General features: G+C 34.5%; 2 protein-coding genes across 4 annotated transcripts; one reads left to right on the top strand and one right to left on the bottom strand.

Annotated features, from left to right (window-relative positions):
* Positions 1–137: 137 nt before the first annotated feature.
* Positions 138–14574, bottom strand: LOC124544100 (calnexin-like). 3 transcript variants are annotated; one of them, XM_047122536.1, is made up of 14 exons: positions 14376–14573; positions 14016–14120; positions 12989–13150; positions 12628–12777; positions 9924–10132; positions 9291–9498; positions 8307–8427; positions 7420–7562; positions 6193–6309; positions 5325–5465; positions 3385–3507; positions 2455–2628; positions 1798–1869; positions 138–1486 (listed from the first exon to the last, which is right to left on the bottom strand). In XM_047122536.1, exons 2-13 carry the CDS (start codon positions 14118–14120, stop codon positions 1801–1803), a joined length of 1722 nt encoding a protein of 573 aa, XP_046978492.1. In that variant the 5' UTR covers positions 14376–14573; the 3' UTR covers positions 138–1486; positions 1798–1800. The 3 variants fall into 3 exon arrangements, with proteins under 3 accessions (XP_046978492.1, XP_046978491.1, XP_046978489.1); XM_047122535.1 differs by lacking the exon at positions 3385–3507 and adding an exon at positions 4509–4631 and having other exon boundaries at positions 138–1869; positions 14376–14574; XM_047122533.1 differs by having other exon boundaries at positions 138–1869; positions 14376–14572.
* A 768-nt stretch (positions 14575–15342) lies between these two features.
* LOC124544371 (N-acetylgalactosaminyltransferase 6) lies at positions 15343–26258 on the top strand. The gene is made up of 13 exons (XM_047122890.1): positions 15343–15562; positions 15892–16101; positions 16720–16771; positions 17458–17769; positions 17971–18159; positions 18699–18876; positions 19320–19437; positions 19823–19933; positions 21271–21429; positions 21790–21852; positions 23374–23510; positions 25287–25398; positions 25955–26258. The coding sequence occupies exons 2-13, from the start codon at positions 15901–15903 to the stop codon at positions 26150–26152; spliced, it is 1830 nt and encodes a 609-aa protein (XP_046978846.1). The 5' UTR covers positions 15343–15562; positions 15892–15900; the 3' UTR covers positions 26153–26258.
* The last annotated feature ends 1570 nt before the right edge of the window (positions 26259–27828 follow it).

Below are 27828 nucleotides of genomic sequence, written 5' to 3'. Positions count from 1 at the left end.
TGCATAAATTTATTATTTAAGATAATGTAATTAAGTGTGAAATAAGTCGGTTTTTTCAACAACACTTTTTTATATTGTTTAGTTAACGTTTCATCAAATCATAGGACGTTTATTATAGAGGTAAGAGAAACAGGGTATAGAAATATTTATTTATTATCATATAAATTACAGTTCATAATCTGCCCTCTCAAGTACTTAAAGGGTGGAAACATGACATCAGCCTCATAAACAAATCAGTTTTAACAAATTCTATAGACATATGTATATAAACCAATGAAGAACTAAAATAATGGTAAACGATTACTTTTTCTGTAAGATTTAATATCTATGATTAAAGTAAAACAAATCAGTAATCAATACCATAAAATTTAAACTGATATTTGTGAATTTACAAACTGACACTGACATCACTCCTCAATATTGGTTTACATTAACAATCATTGCTATGGCAAAAAATGTTCTGTTATTTAATTATAAATATATTTGTATGTCATCTGTTTTTCTGGCTTGAGGATCATTACATTATTCATATCATTATATCGTAAGAAATGCGACACTTATTTTTAATTACATAATACTATGTCAATATTTAAAAAAAAGAAACAGTGAAAACAAAAAAAAAATGATTCGTAATCGAGAACTGAAAATTTTAAATTTTAAAAGAAAGCTGCACAATTATTTTTGAATACTGATACAAAAAAAACAGACCAATTTATTTCGGTAACGCAAGTTGATATAAGTTTGAGAGAGACCGAATTAGTACAATATATTAAAGATACATATTATGTATTACAATAAAGTGTTTCAATATAATAAATAATATTTATTTACCATTAGAACACACAAATATAACTTTGTTTCATTTTAATTTGTAACAATTGTAAACAAATCATTATGTAAATTACATTATTATTTATATCAACAAAATTTACTGAGTCGCATAAAAATTTCTAACAGCATATTTTAGTTTACCATTTTATTATGATGTAATTAATAGCTTCATAAATAGAGGAAAGTAAAAAGGTTAAAGAACCTATGTTCGTTCAAATGAAGCCTCTTTTCCAGAAATATGATTTCAAATTTGGAATTTCTCTTAAGACATTCATGGTAGATTAACAAGCTTTAAATAAATATGCCACAATGAAGTTGTTTTCTTTATTTTTTAACAAAGTAATGCTTTCACATTTCCCTTATTCAATGTTTGTTTACATTGATACAAATTAAAATGAAACATTACTACTTTATTCAATTATTATATATTACTATATATCCCACACATACTATACTAGAATGTTTAAATACATACAAATGCTTCAGGTTTTGCGAATGAACAAAAAATATCTTACAACATACGAGACTTTGTTACAATAAATTATTATAATTTATTCATAAATCTTAAAGTATAAAAACAAACGAAAACTGCGTAGTTTTGTTCAAGCGGCGAGTTATAACTCCAAATATTTCTTTGGTGAATATAAGTGTGAAGCTAGCGTGAACAAATATAGTACATTAGATTTATAAAAATGCAATTGTATATTATCAAGTGCAACGTCTTAAAGTATTGAGAGGAATATTTAAGTCAAACAAAACAAATTTTCAAATAATATCAGCGGAAAACAAAAAAAAGACCTAAGCATACATTAATGTATGATTAAATTCGCTATTAAACTAACAGGATACAAGAATACATGGTGGTAGGTAGGGAAGAGTAAATAAGAAAATTGTGTCTATCCCTCGCTCATACACAGTCATCTCGCTCTAACTAACTGTAATCAAATATATCTATCTCACTCGTACCGCTCACTCCTTGCGAGGCTTTCTTTTCCTTTGACCATCACCGGCACCTTCTGTGTCTACATGTGGAGTTGTCTGGAGCAAAAATATTTTATTATTGACCTATATATTACGCCATATTAACGGCGTACTTATTCATAGATATTATTTGCTGTATATATTTTCATAAACCTCTACTATTTTATTTTATTTAAGCTGTTATTATTACACTGTACTTTTAGTATTATTGTTAACTTTTTGTTACTTTATCATTAGTATATTATTAAATGTATGTTATATGTATATATTTATAATATATATTTATGTAAGTGTGTGTATGTTTATATATATATATATATATATATATGTATATATATGTATGTATGTGTAATGTAATTCAATATAAGGATGGATCTACCGTACGCTCTTTCTTGTATGTGCTAAGGTTGGCTGGTAGATAAGGCTATATAGCTTTAAGCCCGCCTTTTGCTCAATTTATTTTTTGTTAAATAGTTGTGCAATAAAGATTAAATAAATAAATACTAATACACATTATGCTGATTTTACAAAAAAAAAAGTTATATTATTAGAATAGACCACCTGTGACAAAAAAACACAGTATATATTTATTTTTATTAATAGAAACAAAACACAATCAATCAATCTCTTGAGATTGCTCACCTCTTCAGGCTCCACATGTCCTTCGAGGCCTGTCTTGCTCCGCCTTACTGTACTTCCCCCCTCTCCTTCCGCTTCACCCTCCGGAGATTCCCCCTCCACCTCGACTTCACCCTCAGATTGCTGTGGGTCATCCTCTACGACTGCATCTGTCTTCTTGGTAATTGAATCCGTATCCTATAGTAGAAAATGAAGAGTTAAAGATATAAATATTTACAAATACAATATTAGAACACATTGAAACACATACTTTCTTATAACATTAGTATTTACCCATTTAAATGTGACAATTATTTAAATGGGTTAATACTATATTGTCGAACACAGTGGAAACACACACACTTCTGTATATTAGATTACATTTGGAGACACTAAATGAGAGAAAAATCACGATAAATACTAAGATTGACATTACCTTACATTTATTATAATGTAAGGAGTGTCAACCCTACCACACCAGCCTACCTGCTACAGGCTATATAAGTAGTGCGATTTTAAGACTAGACACTTATCATCTCGCGCTAGACGGTCGTTAGATAATTAGTATTTCGCTAATTATTATTATTGACAGCTAGTTTAATAAAAAATATCGTTAAATTCTTCATTTTGATGAAACATAAAATGACTGTTTTGTCGGTAGATTTTTTTTAATAAATAACCACTTCTGATTCTTATAATAATAAATCAAGGTACTTATACGTGTGGATACATTTGGTTTTAGTTAAATTCATTACCACAGCGAGATATCGATCAATGGCATTATATGTCAATGCTAAACCTCTTCCTTTGTATGATATGTTTATTTTTTCAATTATATGTCAATGCTAAACCTCTTCCTTTGTATGATATGTTTATTTTTTCAATTGTTGTAATAATTTTGGAGTCACAATCATGGACAAAATTGGAGATATCATTTTACGATACAATACTCACAGTCTTGGGCATGCAACACATGTAGGCGACGAAACCGACGATCACGAAGCTGCCGACGATGACCACGCCGTACACCCACGGGTTCTCGCCGGAGTACTTCAGTACGCGCTCCACCAGTGACTCCTGTACAATAGCCTACTGCTAGCACTAATCACACACACCACACTCGCTATGTAATCACTACAGACATAGCTTCTCAACTGACTTTAAATATTTTTTGACCAACTTACGGCGAATCTAGTAAATCTTAATGACTAGTGACCCGTGAAAAAAAGGTTAAAGGACACAAATTGGCTGGCAAAATCAGATTCCGTCTCTATCACAATGTTTCAATCTGTTAGTACGGCAGGTAAACTGTGCCGCAGAACTATGTACGACTAAAGCTCGAAAGGACACTGCAAATTAGTTACATGATACTTTGTATTTAGAATGAAACGACAGTTACGACTTAAAGTCACTTAAAACTTCGGATAGATAAAATAATGCGAAAATATGTTTTTCGAAATATTTCAGCTGCTGAAATACTGGATTAGAACTACTCGATGATCATTAATTAATTTTAAAATGGTATTTTGCCTATTCCATTATATGGACTTTGGAAGAAAGTAAGATTAACGCCGCTTAAGATATTTTAATATTGTTTTCTATGTATAATAGCATACAAACTTAGCAGACACATTAAATGAGTTAATTTCATTTATTTTTAATTAACCCAAAAAACTAATATGTATTTCTGTTTATTTGGCAGATCTTAGTTGAACACCAAATGGAGTCGTATGCATTTATCTACACGCAGTGGCGGTGTAAGGCGTGGGCCACCACCCACGGCCTCGCGGTCCAGAGGGCCTCGCGCCCGAATATTGAAAAAACTAGTGCCTCGCAAACTGTATCTTGCCCACATTAAGATTCGATCTTGGGCCGCCACTGTCCACACGTCGTCGCTCATGTATGGAAGACGTATTTGTTATACACGCGAAATAAATCGTTTAAAGGAAGCAACATCGTGTCTCAATGAGGTTCCATCAAAAATTTTACGTCAACTAAATTGGTACTACTGCAACACAACTAGCGTACAAATAATCGTAAGTCGAGCCCCGCTAATGTTCACAAGCGTCAAGTGTGACCTGCGAGCGTCGGCGCAGGTACAGCACGTACAGCGCGACGGGCAGCGCGCAGTACAGCGCGTACAGCGCCCACAGGCCGGGCCGGTGCGACGTGGCGCGCAGCACGCGCCCCCACCACGTGCGCTGCACACACGCACTGCCGCCAACGCCGCGCACGCGCACGCACACACACACACACGCACACTGCCGCCAACGCCGCGCACGCGCACACACACACACGCACTGCCGCCAACGCCGCGCACACACACACACACACACGCACTGCCTCCAACGCCGCGCACGTGCGCGCACACACACACACACACGCACTCGGGTACACTCGCCCGTGTCACGTATTAGTGCAACCCTCATTTTTAAGAATTACGTAACGAGTTTTTACCCCTACCCTTTCAGTATTATATATAGCTTGAAATTAAAATTGAAACAACGCCTACCGCCAACGCCGCGCGCGCGCACACACACACACACACACACGCACGCACGCACACTCGGGTACACTCGCCCGTGTCACGTATTAGTGCAACCCTCATTTTTAAGAATTACATAACGAGTTTTTACCCCTGCCCTTTCATTATTATACAGAGCTTGGAATTAAAATTGAAACAACGCCTATTCTTCGATTATACGAGAGAACGGAAAAATATTTGAAAATCAATCATTTTTAGTAACACGAAATATAAGCCATAAGAGAACATTTAGAGATATTCACGATAGATTCTCATCATAAATAAAGTTTGCCCGTCACGTCAAAAATTCATGTCATGTCATAATACACGCGATAAATCCGAAGCGGTAGATAGTTCACAATAACCTTACCGAGTCACTGGTGAGCTTGGCCCGTTTGATGGCATAGCTCTGCTTGGCCCATTCCTCGGCCACTCGCTCATCGTCGGTGATGATGATATTGTCGAACAACAGCATCGGGGACATGGACCACAGCTCGAAGCCCACAGCGTGCTAGTGACGTGAAAAAAAATGTTGCAAATTAATTAACAATAGATAATTATATAAAATAACATTAAGTAAACATTTTATGGAAAATAATAATAATCTTTTTAGTTTCATAGTAGGATAATAACGGTACATTCACAAAGCGGTCTATTTAACAAGATACCAGTTGCATAGTTTTTCATTAGTACTTATTGCACACGGTTTTCTTCGGCGATGCCCTATGTATAGTTAGCCGTAGTATGAGTAGTGTAACTTGAAAATTGAAATGACTCGGTATTTATATAAAGTTGGTATCCGTAATTTGAAAAAATGAATGAAGTGAAGAGTATTGTTTTTATTGATAAATCAAGAGCCACCTGCACAGCTACAACCAAGTTTCGATCGATCGGAATAGGGTGTCATTGTATACACATGCGAGATGACCCAGTGGTTAGAACGCGTATTTCTCACTGATGATCGCGGTTTCAAACTCGGGAAAACACCACTGAATATTCATGTGCCTAATTTGCGTTTATAATTTACCTCGCGCACGGCAATGACGGTAAACATCGCGAGGAAACTTGCATGTGTCTAATTTCATAGAAATTCTTCCACAAGTGTATTACAATGGCACAGCGTGGTGAAATATGTTCTAATCCTTCCCCTCAAAGGGAAGGTCTTAGCCCAGCAGTGGGAAAATTCCAGGCTGCTGTTGTTGTTGTATTCACATGCAGATGACAGCGACAGTACTCACGACGGGCGTCATGCGGAAGGGCGCGTCGTCGCGGAAGTAGTGCGGGTTGCGGATGCGGCGCGGAGCCCAGCGCCCGCGGTAGTTGGGGTTTGCCACCAGAGGCGCGCGCCACGGGCCCTGAAGACACGCAGAGGTTATTACTTCACTAAAACACTTCCATTACTACTACAAACTACTAGTGTCGTGGTATTACTTGGTGGTAGGGCTTTGTGCGAGCCCGTCTGGGTAGGTACCACCCACTCATCAGTTATTCTACCGCCAAATAACAGTAGTCAGTATTGTTGTGTTCCGGTTTGAAGGGTGAGTGAGCCAGTGTAACTACAGGCACAAGGGACATAACATCTTAGTTCCCAAGGTTAGTGGCGCAGTGACGATGTAAGGAATAGTTAATATTTCTCACAGCGTCATTGTCTATGGGTGATGGTGACCACTTACCATCAGGTGGCCCATATGCTCGTCCGCCAACCTTTACCATAAAAAAAAAATAGTAACATTTTTTTAGTGTAAATATATTCGTAGCTACAATTACTAACGTTCTTGATTTTGATTTTACTCAGCCGAAAAACAACTATAAATAAGTAAATAGATAAACATATACATCATAATTGTAATTGGACTAGTCATTAAATATTTTACAATGTTTTTATATATTTAATCAATTTAATCTTAGTCCGTTCTAACTAAAACTGCATTTAAAATAAAAAATCTCTCTCGCGACTACAGTGTTCTACTCGTAAGCATATCTACCAACGGTTATAGGTTATTTACACGAATAAGTAATGATAATTTAAAAGAGCTGAGATGGCCCAGTGGTTAGAACGCGTGCGTCTTAACCGATGATTGCGGGTTCAAACCCAGGCAAGCACCACTATATATACGTGCTTAATTGTATTTATAATTCATCTCATGCTCGGCGGTGAAGGAAAACATCGTGAGGAAACCTGCATGTGTCTAATTTGATCGAAATTCTGCCACATGTGCATTCCACCAACCCGCATTGGAACAGCGTGGTGGAATACGTTCCAAACCCTCTCCTTAATGGAAGAGGAGACCTTATCTCAGCAGTGGGAAATTTACAGGCTGTTACTTTTTTTTTTTACTTTAATTTAAAATTTAAATGTTTTGTAACCAAAACGCAAAGTTTTGGTTCCACAATTCCAATTAAGCTTGACGAACATGTGTATCTCATTGGTTAAACGTTATGTCAGCCGTGTGTGTGCGCAGTACCTTGTAGTCCGGGTTGGGCACGGTGGGCGCGCTCCAAGGCCCGCAGCCGGCGGCGGCAGCGCAGGCCGGATTGTCCACAAGCGGAGCCTCCCACTCGCCGTCCATCTCCTCATCCCAGTCCGACGGCTTCTTGGCGTCCGGATCTGTAGTGGAATTAAATAAATAAATAAATATGAGACAAAATCACATACATTACTCTGATCCCAATGTAAGTAGCTTAAGCACTTGTGTTATGGAAAATCAGAAGTAACGACGGTACCACAAACACCGAGACCCATGACAACGTAGAAAACTAACGGTAATCTACATCGACTCGGCCGGGAATCGAAACCGGGACCTCAGAGTGGCGTACCCATGAAAACCGGTGTACACACCACTCGACCATGGAGGCGTCAATTCGTTACTGCATTGTCGACATCCAACCTTGTACTTATCATTATTTATATCAAATATTTGTATTCGACAAACCCGATCTTTACTCAGGCACTGATCGAATCGAATATGGATTTTTTTTGATGGTATAGGTTGACGGACGAACATATGGGTCAGCTGATGGTAAGTGGTCACCATTACCCATAGACAATGACGCTGTAAGAAATATTAACTATTCCTTAAATCGTCAATGCGCCACCAACCTTGGGAACTAAGATGCTATATCCCCTGTACCTGTAGTTAGACTGGCTCACTCACCCTTCAAATCGGAATGCAACAATACTGTGTACTGTTATTTAGCGGTAGAATAACTGATGAGTGGGTGGTACCTACCTAGACGGGCTTGCACAAAGCCCTACCACCAAGTAAAACCACCCCCAAGTACCACCACCACCCATAACTAGTACCACGTCTGCCGTTATAGAATAAATAAGTTCGTGTATTAGTGTGTTCACCGGGTATGGTCTCCGGTTCGTCCTCGAGCCAGCTGTCAGGCTTCACGGCGTTCGGGTCAACGATCTGCGCCGGCGCATCCTCGTCCCAGTCTGCGGGCTTCGTCGCTGTCGGGTCCACGATCTGTGATCACATTTATTTTTATGCATTATAATTATAATTACATAGCCTTAGGGGTTAAAAGAAAACGGTAAGCTAATCTTACCCATCGTGAGTTGGTAACTGGGCAACACAATAAAAGTCACCCAAAATTTTGTTTCAAATGTTGTTTTGACAGAAGGATCACATTTAAAAAAAAAGTCACGTTTTTTTTTTCTTACTATATTTGACAAAATTAATTCTAAGTGTTGATTTTTCTAATAAAAAGCTACCAAAATAATATATCGGCAAAATAAACACTTTTTCTTGCTATAAAATTAGATTTTCAAACCTTTTTAATCCCGCAAAAACGTCAGTCATATTGATAAAAACAAAAAATTTGTACGTACGGCACTCATTCAACGTTAACATACAAATACCATCATTAAATTTTATTTAATGACGCAAAATCTAAATATTTAAATATATGTACGTATAGTACGACACAAATTAGATGTAGCATCGGAAAATGCAATGGAATGAAAATAAAACCGATAACTGCCGATTTATTCCTAGCTCCCTATCGCGCCGTTCGACGCTATTCGTCGCTATAGATTTACGCGTCAGAGAAAGCAAGTGCATGTAAATCGACGCGTCAAATTGACGAATATATTAGGTTATATGATATTACAAGTTATTACGTTTGTGCAAAGATCCTATTCGCATGAGAAATAAATATTGATAATTTGGGATAGCGTACTCAATTCGGATGTGATCGGTTTTACGAATTTTGCCGAAGCGACATCTAAGTTGTGTCGTACTATACTATGTATATTGAAATTATTACAGAAATTCACAATTTAAATATATTTTTACTATATATTTAAAAGTAACAAAAGTATACAAACCTTCTCCCTCTCGTCCCAGTCCTCAGGCTTCTTGTCATTGGGGTCGTCGATCTCCTCGGGCGGGTTGACGGGCGGCGTGAAGTCCTCCAATAGGGAACCGGCGTTGGCCTCCTTATTGTCGACCAGGATCGTGAATGTGTTGTCGGGCCGGACGATCAGGGTGTACAAGTGCGGCTCCTTGTCTTTGTAGATGTCGTCTAGACGTTGACTGAACAAATTCATTTTTTTTTATTATAATTTTACAAATTTATCTTCAACATCTTTTTTAAATACAGTATGGCAGTTAAACTTTATTTTTTTTAAATAATTTTTGTATGAATGTAGATTGTATTGTAATAAGATAAAATACTTTCAAAATAAAAATATTTTTAACCTAATTTGATTGATATACACACTTACAAAGGCGCGCCCCCAACTTTTTTATTACTGGCTTTTATTTGTTTTTCTGACGCTCGTGCTTATAAGATGTCATAGTGTGCGTGAGACGAGTAACATAACAGTACAGACAGCAAACAAATACACATTACATTATATAATTATCATTGTTTTTAAGTTTAATATAGAGGAGCGCCTTAAAGAAAGAATGACATAGTATACATAGTTTTGCAAATTGTATTAGACCACAATACTAACGTTGGCTTCTTGCTGTGTTTCTCTTCAATGGTGCCGTTCATGGGGTTCACGTGTCTGAAGATGAAGTGCAGTTTATTGTCGTTGCCACACTTGTCAGGTCCAAACATGATGGTGTACGGCGTCTGGTCGTGGAACTGTCGGAGGTCGGCCTTGGTGTTCATACCCCGAGAAAGCAGCTTGATGTAAGCCCCACCACAGTTCTGACCCTCCTGAAGAGATCAATAAGACTATGAAGCAGGAACAATAACACAACGCTTTTTAACGAAATTTAACTTTGAAATAAATGTGATAACAACTATATAAAGAAAAGAAAAAGGAAATCTCGCTCAATTAGAATAAGAATTAAACTTATGGCTTAATACCAATCAGCTACAGATAAAAGAACGGGTTTAATTTATTATTGTTATAAATTGCTTATTTGACGTTATTTATTTATATCTTATACTTGTGTTTATTTATTTATTTACATGTAAAGCTCGTACGACGCTACGACGACCTTGACAAAGTTAAAATAATCATTTTATGAAAGTACATTAACACGCAGAAACTAATAATAACTTTACACAAAGATCATAAAGCTCTTCCTTCACTAATATTGGATTAGAGCCAGTTCCTGTTTCATCAAGGTTAACGTTTCTTTGTTCACCGTTTTGAAAAAAAAAAAAAAATATTTTGGATAATTTCATACGAAAAATAACAAGCCAAAAATGTCTCAGTGCTGATTGTTTTATATACTAACATGGGCAGAAAGAATCGACCAAGTTTTATAGAGATGTTTTCATTTAGAAAGTAATACAAAGTAAGGAAAATTATAACGACTTAGCTGGTAACTTAAAATAAAAGAAAAATGAAATATTTCATTATTAAAACGAGAATAATATTTACTACGTTTAATTAAAATGCCCATACTCGTTATATTCGTCTGAAAGCTCGTTAATTTTGATCTCATGTTTCAAACGAACGACTAATTGGCTTATCGACTTTGAAACAGACGTTGCAATAAAAAAATGTAGAAAAATACAGCGATGTTTTTTTTTTTTTTTTAAATTAATAAAATACACTTGAACATTTGTAAATATTATATAGGTTTAATGAGTGAGTAGCCTATCCTTCCTAGAAGTTCAAGCTTACTTCATACGAAATATGTATATTCAAATTCGATTTAGTCATGGGAAACAACAAACAGATACATAAAGAACTTCGAAATTTATAACATTAGCATAGATTATATATGTATTTGGAGATACGTCATTATTAATAATATAAGTAGAGGTAATCTATTTTCAAAAGTTACATATATTATTAATTATAAGAGATTATTGATGACAAAAATATTTACTTTCATTGAAGTATTAAATTTTATTTTATTTTTATATTCGCAAAGGTATCGATATTATCCGGCTATATTCCGCATACCGCACTCACAAATAAAATAATGACTATATTTTTTTTAAACTTAAACAATATATACTAATAACATTACATACATCTATTATATATTATATACCTTAACTAAATTACGACGTTTTTATGCATGTGCTTGTTACACAGAAAGTTCAGAGTACAATTGTGAATACCGTAACAATAATATTATTAGAAAATTCATGGTCGCAAATGATATTTAAACAAAAATGAAATAAAACGAAAATAACTACCTACCTGTATATCTTTATATACCTTCTGTATAGGTGTTTATAATTGAACTCTCCCTATATTGATCGAATTCGATGAAATATCTGTGTACATTTGAATGGTACTCTGGTAAAGAATAGGTAGGTGGATACTAGAAATTTGACATTAATAGAATTTTTGAGTAGTGGGATACGACGGACGCTGCGGCCATTTGTATCAACTAATTTGAAAAATAAAGCCATGTAGTATATACATATAAATATATTGTATCGACTATGTTACGGTTTCAAGCGTGATTTAGCCATTATAATAGAATTTAATACGCTCCTAATGTATATTACGTAATATCGTAAAACCCGCGCTTGGCGACATGGACGATATTATAGGTAATATTTCTTACATAGTTAAATTAGTACGCCGTTCGAAATTGCATTCAATTTCACGAGTTCATTATCATCATACTTTTTCAAATCAAATTAAATAATCTCTTTGTTCATGCAAAGCAAGTATATATTATGTAGAAAACAATTTGGTAGTTCTTTCATATACAAATATGTTTTAAAAGTCGTTTATAAATCGTGTCGGCGAATTTAAATTATTTGTTTTGTTTAGTAGATTTTAATCATAACGTATAATACCCATAAAATTTTATTGCTAGAGATAGTAGTTCATTTGTTAGTTAATAGAAGCATAACGACATGTTAGAACAAAGGCAATTTTTTTTTTTTAAAGAAAGAAACAGGGGAATAACAAATAGTTATTAATTAAAAGGTATTATATTATAAAAGAAGAAAAACTTTTTTCTCTCAGAATTTACGTTAAAATAATACATTTCATTTGCTTAACTGACTGTTGCCAGTGACAATGTGAAAAAATATTTGACAGTTAATCAAAATTCAAATATTTTCGCAAGATTATTAGTATAATCTGTGGCTCTGTGCCATATCGGCACGACTACAAGCCATTAAACCAAGAATTGAATTGAAGATTATTAGTATTACATGGAAAAATTGTAAGCAATGTACATTCTTTATTGACAAATAAACAAACTCTTAGAGAAAGTCAATCTTACCTGCATTGTAACTTCATATTGAACAATCAATGGTTTTTCTTTGAACTCAAATGGTCTATCGAGTAATGCTGATATAGCTGCATGCTTTGCTTCCGTCGTAAGAACTAAACCAAGATCATTTTTCAAGATGCGTCTTGAGGGTGATTGTACCTGTATTGACAGTCGAAATTAATATTAGGCATTACATTTATATAATATATAATATTCAAGGCATTCAAACTAAGAGCAGTAACTGTAACTAATGTTAGAGAAAGAGCTTATTTTTTTACCAAATTATGAGTAAATATGTAAAAATTGATAATTTAGATTGCAGATCAACATCAATTACTCATATGAGACTTGCAACCATTATATTCCTCACCTCCCATTTGCCATCGTACTTGGCAATGTTTTCATCAACACCCTGCTTCTTGGCCTCCGACTTGATCCATTTCTTCTTAAATGCAGTCACATCATCAAAATGTTCAGCCAAGTATATACTCTTGGAGTCTACCTTTGGACTCTGATAATTATCTTCTATTGTCTAAAACATTTAAAATATTATTTTAATGTGTAACTTTATTACAATGATACTTAAGAGGTATTATTAGTACAGTACTTATTAAAATATCAAATCCATTATGCTATGAGCTCTTGAAGTTTAAATTTATGTTTGACTACATAAGCCAGAATACTTAAGAATCTTGGACAGATTTCCAGATCATTTATTTAATTTCCTGCTGATGGCAACATTAATTAAAATGTGACACATCAAGCAGATGAGGACATTGCATAACCCAGTTATATTTTTATGACTTTACAAATCAATAATTAATTCAGGATTAACAAATAATGTATGAGGATTGCAAAGGTAACTTAAAACATTCAAATGGTCTGTTTATGGTAACTCAATAACACAATTTACAGACTAGAGCTCCAAAGTATTTATATTATTTGATGAACTAAAAGAAACAAACTATAACATAAATATGTTTCATAATTATAAGTGATAAGTATAATAGAACCAATGTATATGGTCTTTTTCCCAGTTTTTTTCTTTATAAGTCTGATTCAAATTTAATACACTATGATATACATTTGAAATAAATCTTACCGTAAACTTTGTTATCTGATTGTTACACTTAGATAGTTTATTTAGGTTATATTTATCATGCTTGAATACAATAAAATAAAGGCCATTTTTATAGCCATGACTAAGCAGAGGAGCATTCTTTTAGCTTAGAAATATAATATAATTAAACATTTATAGTTAATAAAATCTAAGAATTATGATTTAAAATAAATATTGTATTTAAGAAAGAATTCATGTTCATTTAACTGAAATAAATAGTAACAAAATTAAATTATTCTTAATAAATACATAAATAGGTCAAACATTGATAACTAACCTCTACAGTTACTTCATCATCAGAATCTTCAGCATCAGCATTTACGGACACTACAGTAAGCACCAATAAGGCACCTATTAACAACCGTCGATAGTATAGAGCCATCTGAAACAATCTTATTTATTATACAGGATATTAGCATAAACAGACCAGACCGCTGCCACGATAGATTATAATTAAATTACAAAAAGTAAACTGTAACGCACATCGGTCCATTTTATAATAAATGTATAGGACTCCGGATAGCGGATATCCTCAATAAAAACAAATAAAGCTAACTTCAATGTAGTGGCCAAAAGCTTTTTTGGACCCCAGCATAAATCACTTCAATGTTCGAGTAATATATTAACTAGTACGTACCTTTTTTTATAACAGCGCTACTAAAGCGCACATTAAATTACACTTTTAATTCAATTAAACTAGTCGACAGTAAAATCTTAATTTACAGTCTTATGTCCAAACAATTATAACAATAGTCCTATTGAGATTTTCGATATTCACAATCCCCTTCTCTCGAGTCTCGTTCACTGAAATCTGAATTCTGAATTGACGAATTTTTGATTTGACGGCTCTATAACTTTTTTTATCTACGGTTAATTTTCATTGGAGCACTTTACTAAAGCGACCAATCACAGACAAACAGTTGTCACCGGTTGTCAGGGCGGCGAATGACATTGTTTTTAATGTATAATATACAGACAGATAATAACAAAATATCACAGTGTGACTCGGGATGTTTTGCAATAAATAATAATAAGTTAACGCCTATTTATGATATCCATTTGTTTTTAAACATAAATTTCCATTAAAAACTTTTTGTATTATTATATGAATGTTACAATTTAGGTGAGACACGTATTCGTTGGGCAAAATATTTATACATCCTTTACACTTATTTATAAAAATAAGTTTATTCATTTAGTAAAGGGTTTTCAAGTTCATCAGACAATTCGTTAGAATTCATAGTAAACAAACATTATTATAACAACACAGGACTGTTAGTAATTAAGATAAAATAATTAAGAAAGTAAACGAATTCATTTGTATTATGAAAATGTAGTAGAGTTGTAATAATGTTGCAAACAGTACAAAAAAAATAATCTCAAAAATCGCTTCAGGCTACGATACCCATATTATAAGACTTTATATTTTATACGTATACAAGATAGAGAAGAACATAGATAATTTTATTTAAAAATTAGCCATATTTTATTGTATGAAATTAAAAAAAATCAAATCGTAAAAGTCAGCGTTTCAAGTTAAAAAAAAAACAATGCGATATTTTGGCTGAAACTAAATTGTATATGTCAAATGTCAATGTCACTATGTCAGTCAAAAAGTCATCAGTCAAGTCGATTACAAATTCACAATCAGGTTTCCAAAACAGTGAGCGAACTAAAATTCCAAAGTGGATTTGTATCGTGTAAATAGCGTTATTTACTGTTTGAAGTTCTTTTTATTTAATGTGCATAATGCCGCAGCTGATGTGTAATTTAAATGCTTGTCTTTATTATTGAAGATATATAAACTGTTTTGAATAGAATAAGGTAAATTATAATCATTTTTTTTCCGGTGTTTTGGGAAATTCATGTGAACTATAAACATCCATTTCATTTTTACAATCATTTTTCAGTTATCCAAAACTACTTTTAATATGTAATCTTATCATAAAATAATCCACTAAGTCCACCGTTTCCTTGAAACGCTAATTTAAATACAATGTTTTACTATCTAACATTGATAATATATCGAAAAAAAAATCTTATAATTAATCAATTACTATGTTTTTGTTATTTTCCAATTGTTAGACTAGTTTCACAGTTTCATAGACACATGCATTGACATTAAAATATAGATGTGTATTTTTTGTTTTCAGAATACACATATGATAGTGATGAGGCGATACTTTTTTAGAATACTAAGGCTTCGTAACCTTTTAGCCATCACATCACTAGTTATATTTTTGTACTTAGTTAAAAACATCACTGAAATTAAATCAATAGCTGATGTTGCCAAACCAGTGCAAGAATCTTTACAAAACATTTTACGGAAGGATGAAGAATACTTTGTGCCAACCAGCTTAAAGGTGCTTTTATATAAAATTAGTTTATGTAAAGATAAGTGTATAAATATATAAGCAAAGTATGTTCAATTTTACCCATGCACATCACTGGGCAAAAAAACATTTAGTTGTATTCAAGTTTTCAATTGTTGTACATAGTATTTTTGTATTTACATTTTTTTTTAATATCTGTAGATTTAACATATAACTATTACATTTGAAATTGAGTCGACATGGCTCAATTTAGAATGTGTACATCTTTACCGATGATTGTGGGTTCAAATCCAGACAAGCACCACTGAATATTCATGTGCTTAATTTATGTTTATAATTCATATCATGCTCAGGGGTAAAGGAAAACATTGTGAGAAAACCTACAGTGACCAATTTCATAGAAATTCTGCCACATGTGTATTCCACCAATATTTAGCATTAGAACAGCGTGGTGGAATATGTTCCGAACCTTCTCCTCAAAGGGAGAGAAGGCTAGCCCAGCATTACATTACAGGAAATTTACAGGAGGTTGTTGTTATTAAATTCAGTTTAAGTTATTCTGAATGTGATTATTAAGAGGTTTTTCACAGAGTTACAATGTTTTTCAAATTGAACACTTTATTTATTTTAAATATTTTTATTTTGCAGAAAATTGATTGGCATAATTATCAACAAATTGACTATGAAAGAAAACGAGTTGGTAAGTTTTGAAATATCAGTCCTTATATCATTGTGCTATTTTAGGGTCTGGTTATGATAATTAAAAATAATCCCTATCTCAAATATAGATATAGATTTGGCATAACATCCTTATGTTATTCTGATACATTTAGCCATTTAGCAATCAACACTTTTGCATTTACAAAATGGACCCAGTGCCGTAAATATCCTTTTTGCGCCCTGTGCGAGCTTCCATAACTACGCCCTATTTAAGCAGACTTTTCGCGTATTTTACTGTCTCACTCACTAAAACTTAAACGCAGGTTAACTGAGTTGCCTATTAACGATAAACACTAAACACAAATATGCTCGTGCGCTGCCAAAAAAATTAGCGCGATGTATTTTTTTAATGATACTAGCATGTAAGTACGTTTGTATTGGTATCGACTAGTACTAGGTGCTCAGCCGAATCTTAACAAGAGCAAAACGAAATAACAATAGTCCTGCCCAGTCATTCTATTTTTGCTCCCCCGAGAGTTTACGCCCTGTGCCTGGGTCCCGGTGGCCCTATATACGCCACTGAATGGACCATGTGAATTAATATGAAGAATGATATTATACAGCTTTACAAAAGAAGAATAACCTAAAAACAACATTGTCATGTTATATTAAATGTAGGGTAGTTGTACATAGTAAGAGTAAAAGTAACATAGTTTAAATTTTTAGGTATTGGAGAACATGGTCTACCAGCTCATCTCCCACAGAAAGATACTGCAATAGAGAAGGAACTCTACTCTGTAAATGGATTCAATGGTGCTCTTAGTGACAAGATACCTCTTAATCGCTCTCTACCAGATATACGTCATATAGGTTGCCAAAAGAGAATGTACATAGAATCATTGCCTACAATCAGTGTTGTTGTACCTTTTCATAATGAACACTGGAGTACATTGCTCAGAACTGCATACAGCGTACTTAACAGATCTCCAACATTTTTAATAAAGGAAGTATTTCTAGTTGATGATGCCAGTACTAAAGGTATATTTGATGATTGTTTTTTCTTATTACTAAACTTGTGGTAAAAAGAGTATTTTTCGTATTTTATGTATAATATTAAACATTGGCATGATTATATTATGTGACTTGTTTTTCTATAACTTTTATATTAACTTCATATATACATAATCATATACTTTTATTATAACTAACTCCATAATTTATTCGTTTATGACTTTACAGATTTTCTCGGAAAAAAGCTAGACGATTATGTATCGAAACACTTGCCTAAAGTTAAAGTTATACGTCTGAAAAATCGTAGTGGACTGATCGCTGCAAGATTAGCCGGAGCTAAGCAGGCAAGTGCCGATGTTCTGGTGTTTCTGGACTCCCACACTGAAGCGAATGTCAACTGGCTACCACCCTTGCTAGGTACTTATATTCAAACTGCCTTCTTTATGTGGCCGCACTATTTTATAAAGGTTTTTTTTTTTTATTGTCAAGTTGTCAGAACATTTTGGAAATCTATAAATTTTTCATAGACAAACTGAAAAATGATATATAATTGGTCTTAATAGTGTAAAAAAAAAAGTAAAGTAACAGCCTGTAAATTTCCCACTGCTGAGATAAGGCCTCCTCTTCCATTAAGGAGAGAGATTGGAACATATTCCACCACTCTGTTCCAATGCGGGTTGGTGGAATGCACATGTGACAGAATTTCGATGAAATTAGACACATGCAGGTTTCCTCACGATGTTTTCCTTCACCGCCGAGCACGAGATGAATTATAAACACAATTAAGCACATATATATATTGGTGCTTGCCTGGGTTTGAACCCGCAATCATCGGTTAAGATGCACGCGTTCTAACCACTGGGCCATCTCAGCTCTTAATAGTGTAATATATCCAGTAATCCCTCGCATCGCTCATTAGAAGGGTTTGTGTATGTGTGTGTGTGTGTGTGTCGCAGAGCCGATCGCGATGAACTACCGCACGGTGGTGTGCCCGTTCATCGACGTGGTGGCGTTCGACACGTTCGAGTACCGCGCGCAGGACGAGGGCGCGCGCGGCGCCTTCGACTGGGAGCTGTTCTACAAGCGCCTGCCGGTGCTGCCAAGCGACCTGCAGCGCATGCCGGAGCCATTCGAGTCAGTACCTCCTCATACTACCCCTAATCGACTTATAGTTTGACTTGATGGTAAGTGGTCACCACCAAAAAAATCAAAATCAAAATATACTATATTCAAGTAGACTTTCACAACCAACCATAAACAATATTCCTGTAATAAATATCGACGAAGATGTTATGTTATGTCTGCAGTTACATTGGCTCATTCATTCAGACTGGAACGTATAATACTATGTAGTATTGTTTGTACTGTATATCTGATGATACCAACTTAGAACCATGGGCAAACCAGAGGGTCTCAAGCCATTTTTCGAAATGAAGTTCATGAATTTAAAGAGTTTGGATATTAAATGATTCATGCATTTCTTAATTGTAATAGTTGAAAATTGAAATATGATAGCACTATTCAAATGTGTGTGTGTGTATGTCGAGCTCGCCTATAATAAAACGAGTGGTTCTCAGGAGTCCGGTGATGGCGGGCGGGTTGTTTGCGATCTCGCGCGTGTTCTTCTGGGAGCTGGGCGGGTACGACGCCGGCCTCGACATCTGGGGCGGCGAGCAGTACGAGCTCAGCTTCAAGGTCAGCCTCACTATACCTACCGTCATTCACTTTTATTCCATTATGAGGCCTGAAAATTGACGTTTCGTGAACTTTATTTTCAAATGCTTTAGATTATTTCATTAACTAAATAATATTATTTCGGTCGACTGTAACAACATTCGTGGGTTGAGTAAATCCTTACTGTACGAAAATGACTGCGAAGTGGTATAAGTATTATCAATAACTTGAAATTGTTATTTAGGGGATGATTCTTGTGTCTGAAAGAGACAAAAACTTTTCGACGAAATTTATGATTTGATTCAATTTATTTTTGGTTTTCACAACTTTCCTTAAAAATTTTCTGAAAATTATGTTTTAGAATGTTTGAAATAAGAAATTGTTTAATATAATCCCTTATACTCAGATCTGGCAGTGCGGGGGCCGCATGTTGGACGCGCCGTGCTCCCGGGTGGGACACATCTACCGCAAGTTCGCGCCCTTCCCCAACCCCGGACACGGAGATTTCGTGGGACGGGTGAGAATTATCTGTATTGTAGTATAGAATATTATTTCCTTTTCTTTAATATTATGTAACTTTTATTATACAAACCCTTAGAAGTATTCAAATTAAACTATTGATTATTAAAAAATATGTTAAGGGCTGTAATTAAAATAAATAAAATTTTGAATAAAGCCAATTCTTTCTTAAGATTTGAAAGGCCTTTTCTGAAAAAAATCTAATTACATTGTAGCACATCATTCTTTACACATATGTTGTGCAAAAATATACCAACCACCAAGTAAATGTTATAGTAAATGTAAACTTTGACTGTTTTTTTTAATCACCTTTTCGTCAACCTTGTGTGTTTTATGACTTTTGAAGACCTCTGTGGTCGAGTGATGTGTACACCGGTTTTCATGGGTACGCCACTCCGAGGTAGAAAAAGTACATTAGTTTTCTATGTTGTCTTGGGTTTTCTGATCTTCCATAAAACAAGTGCTTTAGCAACTTACAATGGGATCAGAGTAATGTATGTGATGTTGTCCAATATTTATAATTATGTCTATAATTTTACTTAAAGACGTTTAAATCTTAAATTTAAAAAGTGCTTCATTGGGTTGGTACATCGAGGCACATATGATGAAATGGATTATTCAAACTCAAACTCAAACTCAAATTCCTTTATTCAATATAGAAGCATTACACTTAATGTTGTCTTAAATTTTCGCGATTATTACACATTTAAATAAAACTAATTATAACGGATGAATCGCGTACCTATATTAATTATTTTTAAACATCCCGATGTTTCGAGCACTTTGCAGTGTTCGTGGTCACGGGCAGACTGACCGTGACCACGAACAATTAATATACGCGATTCATCCGTTATAATTAGTTTTATTTAAAAGCATTACACTTACTTATTGATTGTAAAATAAACACTACCACCGGTTCGGAAAAAGTAACACCCTGACCTGAGAAGAACAGGCGAAAGAAACTCAGCGGGTCTTATTTTTTTGTTATTTTTTTTTTTTGTCAAATTAATAAGATACATAGTAGTATGTGATTAGAAATAGCCAGGAGGCGAATGAGGAGGATGAATGGTAATGGTAATATTAGGCGACGTTTTAAATGTATCGTTAACAGAATTACAGGAGGATGAATGGTAATATTAGGCGATGTTTTAAATGTATCGTTAACAGAATTACAGGAGGATGAATGGTAATATTAGGCGATGTTTAAAATGTATCGTTGACAGAATTACAGGAGGATGAATGGTAATATTAGGCGATGTTTAAAATGTATCGTTAACAGAATTACAGGAGGATGAATGGTAATATTAGGCGATGTTTAAAATGTATCGTTGACAGAATTACAGGCGCGTGGCCGAAGTGTGGATGGACGAATACGCGCAGTACTTGTACCGCCGCCGCCCGCACTACTTGCGCATCGACCCCGGCGACCTCAGCGAGCAGAAGGCTCTACGGCAAAAGCTTCAGTGCAAATCGTTCCGCTGGTTCATGACGCAGGTCATTAAATCATATCCATTTTGAAGAATATATCTTTCCTAAATGACTTTATCGAGACTCTCGAAGTCTCGAAAGCCAAATAATCGTAAGTATTTTTTTTATAAAATGCGTCTTAGTAGATTACGGATTCCAAAATTGATGCTTGAGATGTGTCTTAACTATCCTTTGGTGAAGGATTTCATCGTGAGGAAACCTGCCTGATTGTTTATGTAAAGATTAGAAGAGAAGTTTTGTACCCAAAAGCTTCGGTCACTCTTTAGTCGGTATTTAAAGATGTCTTGTAATTATGAAATGATTATTGTAGGACTGTTTAAAATTGATTATAAGTGAAGGGAAATTTATATTTAATTGTGTTTGCAGGTTGCTTTTGATCTGACGGCGAAATATCCGCCGATCGAACCGAATCCTTTTGCAGAAGGACAGGTGAGTTGTTTCTAATTTATTCCTAGTGTTTTTTTATGGTATAGGTTGACGGACGAGCATATGGGCCACCTGATGGTAAGTGGTCACCATCACCCATAGACAATGACGCTCTAAGAAATATTAACCATTCCTTAAATCGTCAATGAACCACCAACTTTGGGAACTAAGATATTATGTCCCTTGTGCTTGTAGTTACACTGGCTCACTCACCCTTCAAACCGGAACACAACAATACTCAGTACTGTTGTTTGGCGGTAGAATAACTGATGAGTGGATGGTACCAACCAAGACGGGCTTGCACAAAGCCCTACCACCAAGTAAATGCGATGCGCCGGATTTTCGCATATCCATATTGTTTATTTTAGGACGGATCTTAAAAATTACAAAAATACGTTTCCATGGCTTTAAAAATTATATATTTACTAAAATAAAATATTACAGTTACAAATATACTAAGTTACAAGGTACTACTCAAACTATTTTTAATGTTCCATTTGTGGTGTGTCAGTTTTATCTAGTTCAGAGCTGACCGACCCAGATAATTTTCCGTTCCGATAAAATATACTACGTTAACTGCTAGAACGTTGAAAGTATTTTTAATTTACCGTTATAAATATAGAAATTATCAATGAATTATTTTTTTAAAATCTCTAATACCCTGCTTATATTTAAAAAAAATCGTTACAGCACGTTAGGTGATCAAAAAAGCTGTGTCCTTCACAATTATCTATTCCTATAATATGCCGGAAAAATAGGCCACATTTTCGTTATTAAGATAATGCAAGATGTTTGACGTCAGCCTAATGTCTGTATTAGGTCTGACTACAAATCGGAAACAGTGACAATTTATTGCTATTAAGCGGCGGTAGAATAATTAATAAACGGTATATGTCAGGGCATAATAGGTAATTACTATTTCTGTTCAGAGAATAGAAACATAATACTTCATCGAAAAATCAGTGAAAGAAAGAATACATAAATAAACACGATTTCGGCGTGTCGCAGATAAGACCCTTCGTCATTTCCAGAGTTGTCCGCACGAGGCCAGACCAGATTAGATATTATGATTACTGCGAGTGTAACTGCTTATATGTGTATAAGCCGTTACATACACTAGCTTAATAGCGTAACTTTGACTGCATTCCATTCTTTTGTTTCTCGAAAATGATAAAGGCATACATTTTATTTTTTCAAAGCATTCTAAGGAGGGTAATTAGCCAGCAATCAGATACAGCGTTCAATTTATACCGAAATATAATAGTTGAAAACATGCAATTTTAACAATTAATTTGTCAAATATCACTAATGTTTATTAAGGATTTTTTTATACATTCTATTAAAAGGGAACTAAACTTTTGTATAGGATTTATATTTTTGTTTGAGTACTTGATAAATATTTGGCTATACATTGATAAATATAAAGGGTTTCAAAATCTGTTACAAGGACTCTAAAGTGAAAATCTTGAAAGCTGGAATCTAGAGTAATTAAATGCGAATGTTCGGTGGTGGGTGGTGGCGCAGATAAGGCCGGCGCAGCAATCGTCGCTGTGCGTGGACGCGCACCGCGGCGCGCAGATGGAGGCGCTGCAGCTCAAGGCGTGCACGCGCGCCGCCGCCGCCGAGCAGGACTTCGTGCTCTCCTGGCACAAGGACGTCCGGTGAGTCATATACACATACATATACACAGTGGCGGCTGTACCTTAAGTGCACTCGTGCGCTGAACCACCAATTCAAACGATTTAAAAATTACAAAATATTACTTCATCTTTATTTTTAAATTACCATTTTAATATTGCACGAGGACTGCTAATACATCTTGTATGAGATACGAATTAATACGCCTGACGCGTGAAACAAACGATCGTTCATAGAAATGTACCGAGTAATGAGTCGGTTCTCGAGCGCCGCTCGCGCGAACCGAAGATTGCCGAGAGCATCCGATGTATGACGAATTGGGCAGCAAAAAGCCGGCAGCCATGATTGACATCTCGTTATCGGTATAGATTCACTGTATGTGTAACGCGTTAATTATTGTTTATAACTTTTTCCGTAATTGTTTTTAGTTTTTGATTCAATTCTATAATAGAACTTTTATTTTGTAGGTATAAATAAACATATTTTATGTCAATTGTTGTTTTGTTTCATTTTCTAATTTTAATATTTTAGTAAAGTGCACCACCAGTTCGATAACCCACCAGCCGCCACTGCATATACACATATCATACATTTCGACATTTTGTTTTTATTCTACCCGCATTCAATAGGCTATTTGATGTGAAAAATAGAGTGTCAGTTAATGTAACCAGTATATATTGTGAGTGTAAATATGGTAATTTACTAACGAAAGTTCAAAATATTAATGAATCTATTCAAAAATCCATTCATAAAAATGGATTTTTTTAAACGTTTGTCACGTGACAAAACGCTCCTGTTTGGCCGGGCTTTTGATGAAGTCAATTGCTTGTTAACCTTGATTGCCTAGTATACGTACCGCAAATTAAAATACGGGCAAGTGACGTCACCGATCTCATTGCAGCGCCATATCGTCCATATAGCGTTTTCGCGCGCTATTTAAATATGGAATTTTTAATATGATATTTTTTGGCAAATATGTACTAAAAATCAACTTTTACTGGGTTTCGTTACCTCTAATAAATAACATAAAATGGATATTAAAAACAAGTCAAATAGCCTATTATTCGCATTCTTAAATACAATAATAATATTGATTATTATGCATGGAAATCAACAAATACTAGCTACACTATATTTATCTTCCATTAGTAGACGCCCGCGGCTTCGCAAACGTTTAAGGGCGTTGGTTGTCATGTATTAGGCAAAAAAGCCTATGTTCTTTCTTGGAGTTCAAGTTTGTTCATACCAAATTTCATCAAAATTTGGTTGATCGGTTTGATAGTGAAAGGGCGACAGGTCAGACAGACAGTCTCTTTCACATTTATAATATAAATATAGATATAATTTATCGTTAAAATTTATTTCACACAACTTAGACAAAAATGTCTCAAAAGGCGTCTCGTATACTATGTTTCATGAATGAAGTATTGTTTCTATTTCTGCAGAATTACCCCAAAGTAATATACAAATCATGACACTATTAAAAAATACTAATCGAGCCGTATCAATATAAAATAATCTGTCTAACCTTCCGAATAATATATTTTTCGAAGCTGAATGTAACGGCTCCCATCGTACCAAACACTCTTTAATTTAGGCAATAATAATTCCACCTATATTGATGTGAGTTATGTGCAGTAATTTAATTAGACTTCTATGAAACTTATAATACTTATACTTGTAAATTTGCTTGAGACGAAAATTATTTTATTGAATTGTATGAGATTTTATTTGCGGTGAATTTTTGTTTAAACATATTTTTCGTATTTTACTGAAATGAAAAAAAAAATACATTCCAGGTCCAAGAGTAGAAACATGTGCTGGGATGTGCCGGATTCTTCACCCAAGAGTCCAATACTCCTTTACAGCTGCCATCTTGGTGGAGGAAATCAATTATGGAGATATCACCCGGTGAGCATAATATATTGATTACAGACTGTTATACCTATAATATAGTATTTATATATTTATATTCTGTGTGAACTATAAAAATAATGAAAAGTAAGGTAAGAAACAGAGAAAGAGAAGGGATAATAGCCTGGGGGGGAGGAACAACTTATGTTACGATTTCTTTCTCCAGTACACTTCACTGTAAATCCTTTAACGAACTTCATTCTAAAATTATGTGTATTGTATAACAACAACAACATCCTGTAAATTCCCACTGCTGTGCTTCCTCTCCCTTTGAGGAAAAGGTTTGGAACATATTCCACGACGCTGTTCCAATGCGGGTTGGTGAAATACACATGTGGCCGAATTTCTATGAAATTTGTCACATGCAGGTTTCCTCACCACGTTTTCCTTCACCGCTGAGCACGAGATTAATTATAAAGACAAATTAAGCACATGAATCAACGGTGCTTGCTTGGGTTTGAACCCGCAACCATCGGTTAAGATGCACGCGTTCTAACCACTGGGCCATCTCTGCTCATGTGTATTGTATATTGATATATAATTGATTCTTCAGGATACAAAACGCTTGAAGCACGGCACCAACGACAACTGCCTCGACTGGGATCCGCCCACTCGCGCTCTCTACATCAAACCCTGCGACGACTCTGCTGACACCCAGCGGTGGGTCATAGACAACGTGGACACCGAGATGCTGGACAAGTGGGAGAGCATCGCGAAACGAGTCACTGGACCGGTCGAGATGTATGAGTAAATATTTTTTTCATTTTTGTACTTCTTACATTAATAATAACAGAATTAGGTTACAAATCATATCGAAACGTGACTTTTAATACTGAAACACTTGGTGGTAGGGCTTTGTGCAAGCCCGTCTGATTAGGTACCACCCACTCATCATTTATTCTACCGCCAAATAACAGTACTCAGTATTGTTGTGTTCCGGTTTAAAGGGTGAGTGAGCTAGTGTAATTACAGGCACAAGGGACATAGCATCTTAGTTCCCAAGGTTGGTGGCGCATTGGCGATGTAAGGAATAGTTAATATTTCTTACAGCGTCATTGTCTATGGGTGATGGTGACCACTTACCATCAGGTGGCCCATATGCTCGTCCGCCAACTTATACCATAAAATAAAAACAAATAAAAATAAAATAAATGAAACAACTTGAAACATTAATGATGTGTTGGTTCATACGAGATTATCAATATGATTTGTAAGTTCTGCCAAGTTTTATCTACTGCCAGTAGCGTGCACAAGCTAGGATTTATATTAGATAAGGATCGTTGTGTAGAAAGCATTCCCTTGGAAGGACGAGTGAAGATAAACAAACGCGTTCCATACAATTTGCTAGTAGTAATTTGATATACTCGAAACATTCCCTGAAGATAACTTATAAAAACGTTATTTTTACTATTAGAAACAATAATTAATGTTATTAAATTGAAACTATAAATTTAATTGTGATAAGTTCAAGGCCAAAGTTTATTTATGTTTACTCCTCCTGCCATTAGAATGTACATTCGAATAAAAACGTTTTTCAAATTTGCTATACTTTTTATAAACGTTTGGAATGTCGCAGTTTTGAATTTATATTTTAATAGAGTATTTGTATATATCGATATGCCCATTCAGTACATAGTTCATTGTAGTGAAAACTACACACATCTTGTTTATTATTCGAATGTACTTAAAAGCTAAACAGATATTAATGACCTTATTTTCTTTTAATAAAATCATATATATACATATATTTACATATGTAGATATTAAGTAAATTTGTCATAAATATAGATTATTTTTTTATACCTTGCTAGTATCTAATGGCATTAGAAAATATATAAAATTTTTATTGTGTGATTATTTGATATAAAAGCGATCTCGAAACGGCTATAATTTAATATAAATTAATTGAAACGTGGAAATCTTGAGTCAATTTGATAGTTACTAGTGTTTTGCTAATATGGCGGCGTGATATTTGTTTATTAATTATAATATAAAAAACACTGTATTTTATACGTTTTTCATAGGAAATATGTAGTGGTTAGGTGATTAATTCTAAATATTAAATATTTAAAAACACCTTTTCGACAACGAAATCTATTACTTTGACTTTTAAAATTTTATTCGTATTCATTTATAGTACAGTAATTATTTAGCATAATTGAATCCCTATTGTTTTTGTAACAATATTGCCTTTTTTTTGAGATTATACAGCTTTGTATACTATTTCTTTAATCTGTCCCTTGACTAACTCTCCTTCTCCTGACTAACTCATCATTCTGCCTTAAAGACAATTACTCTTAAAGGTAGAATGTTGAGTTGTCTATGTTAGAAGATCTTTGTTAAGTTGTAATAGTATTTGAATACAATATACGCAATAAATTTCAAAGTAAAAACATACTGTTGGTTTTTAAGAAAAATTGTGTGAAT

The sequence above is a fragment of the Vanessa cardui genome, chromosome 4 (genome assembly GCF_905220365.1).
Source record: "Vanessa cardui chromosome 4, ilVanCard2.1, whole genome shotgun sequence".
NCBI classification, from domain to species: Eukaryota; Metazoa; Arthropoda; class Insecta; order Lepidoptera; family Nymphalidae; genus Vanessa; species Vanessa cardui.
This window is presented reverse-complemented; position numbering and strand designations above follow the sequence as displayed.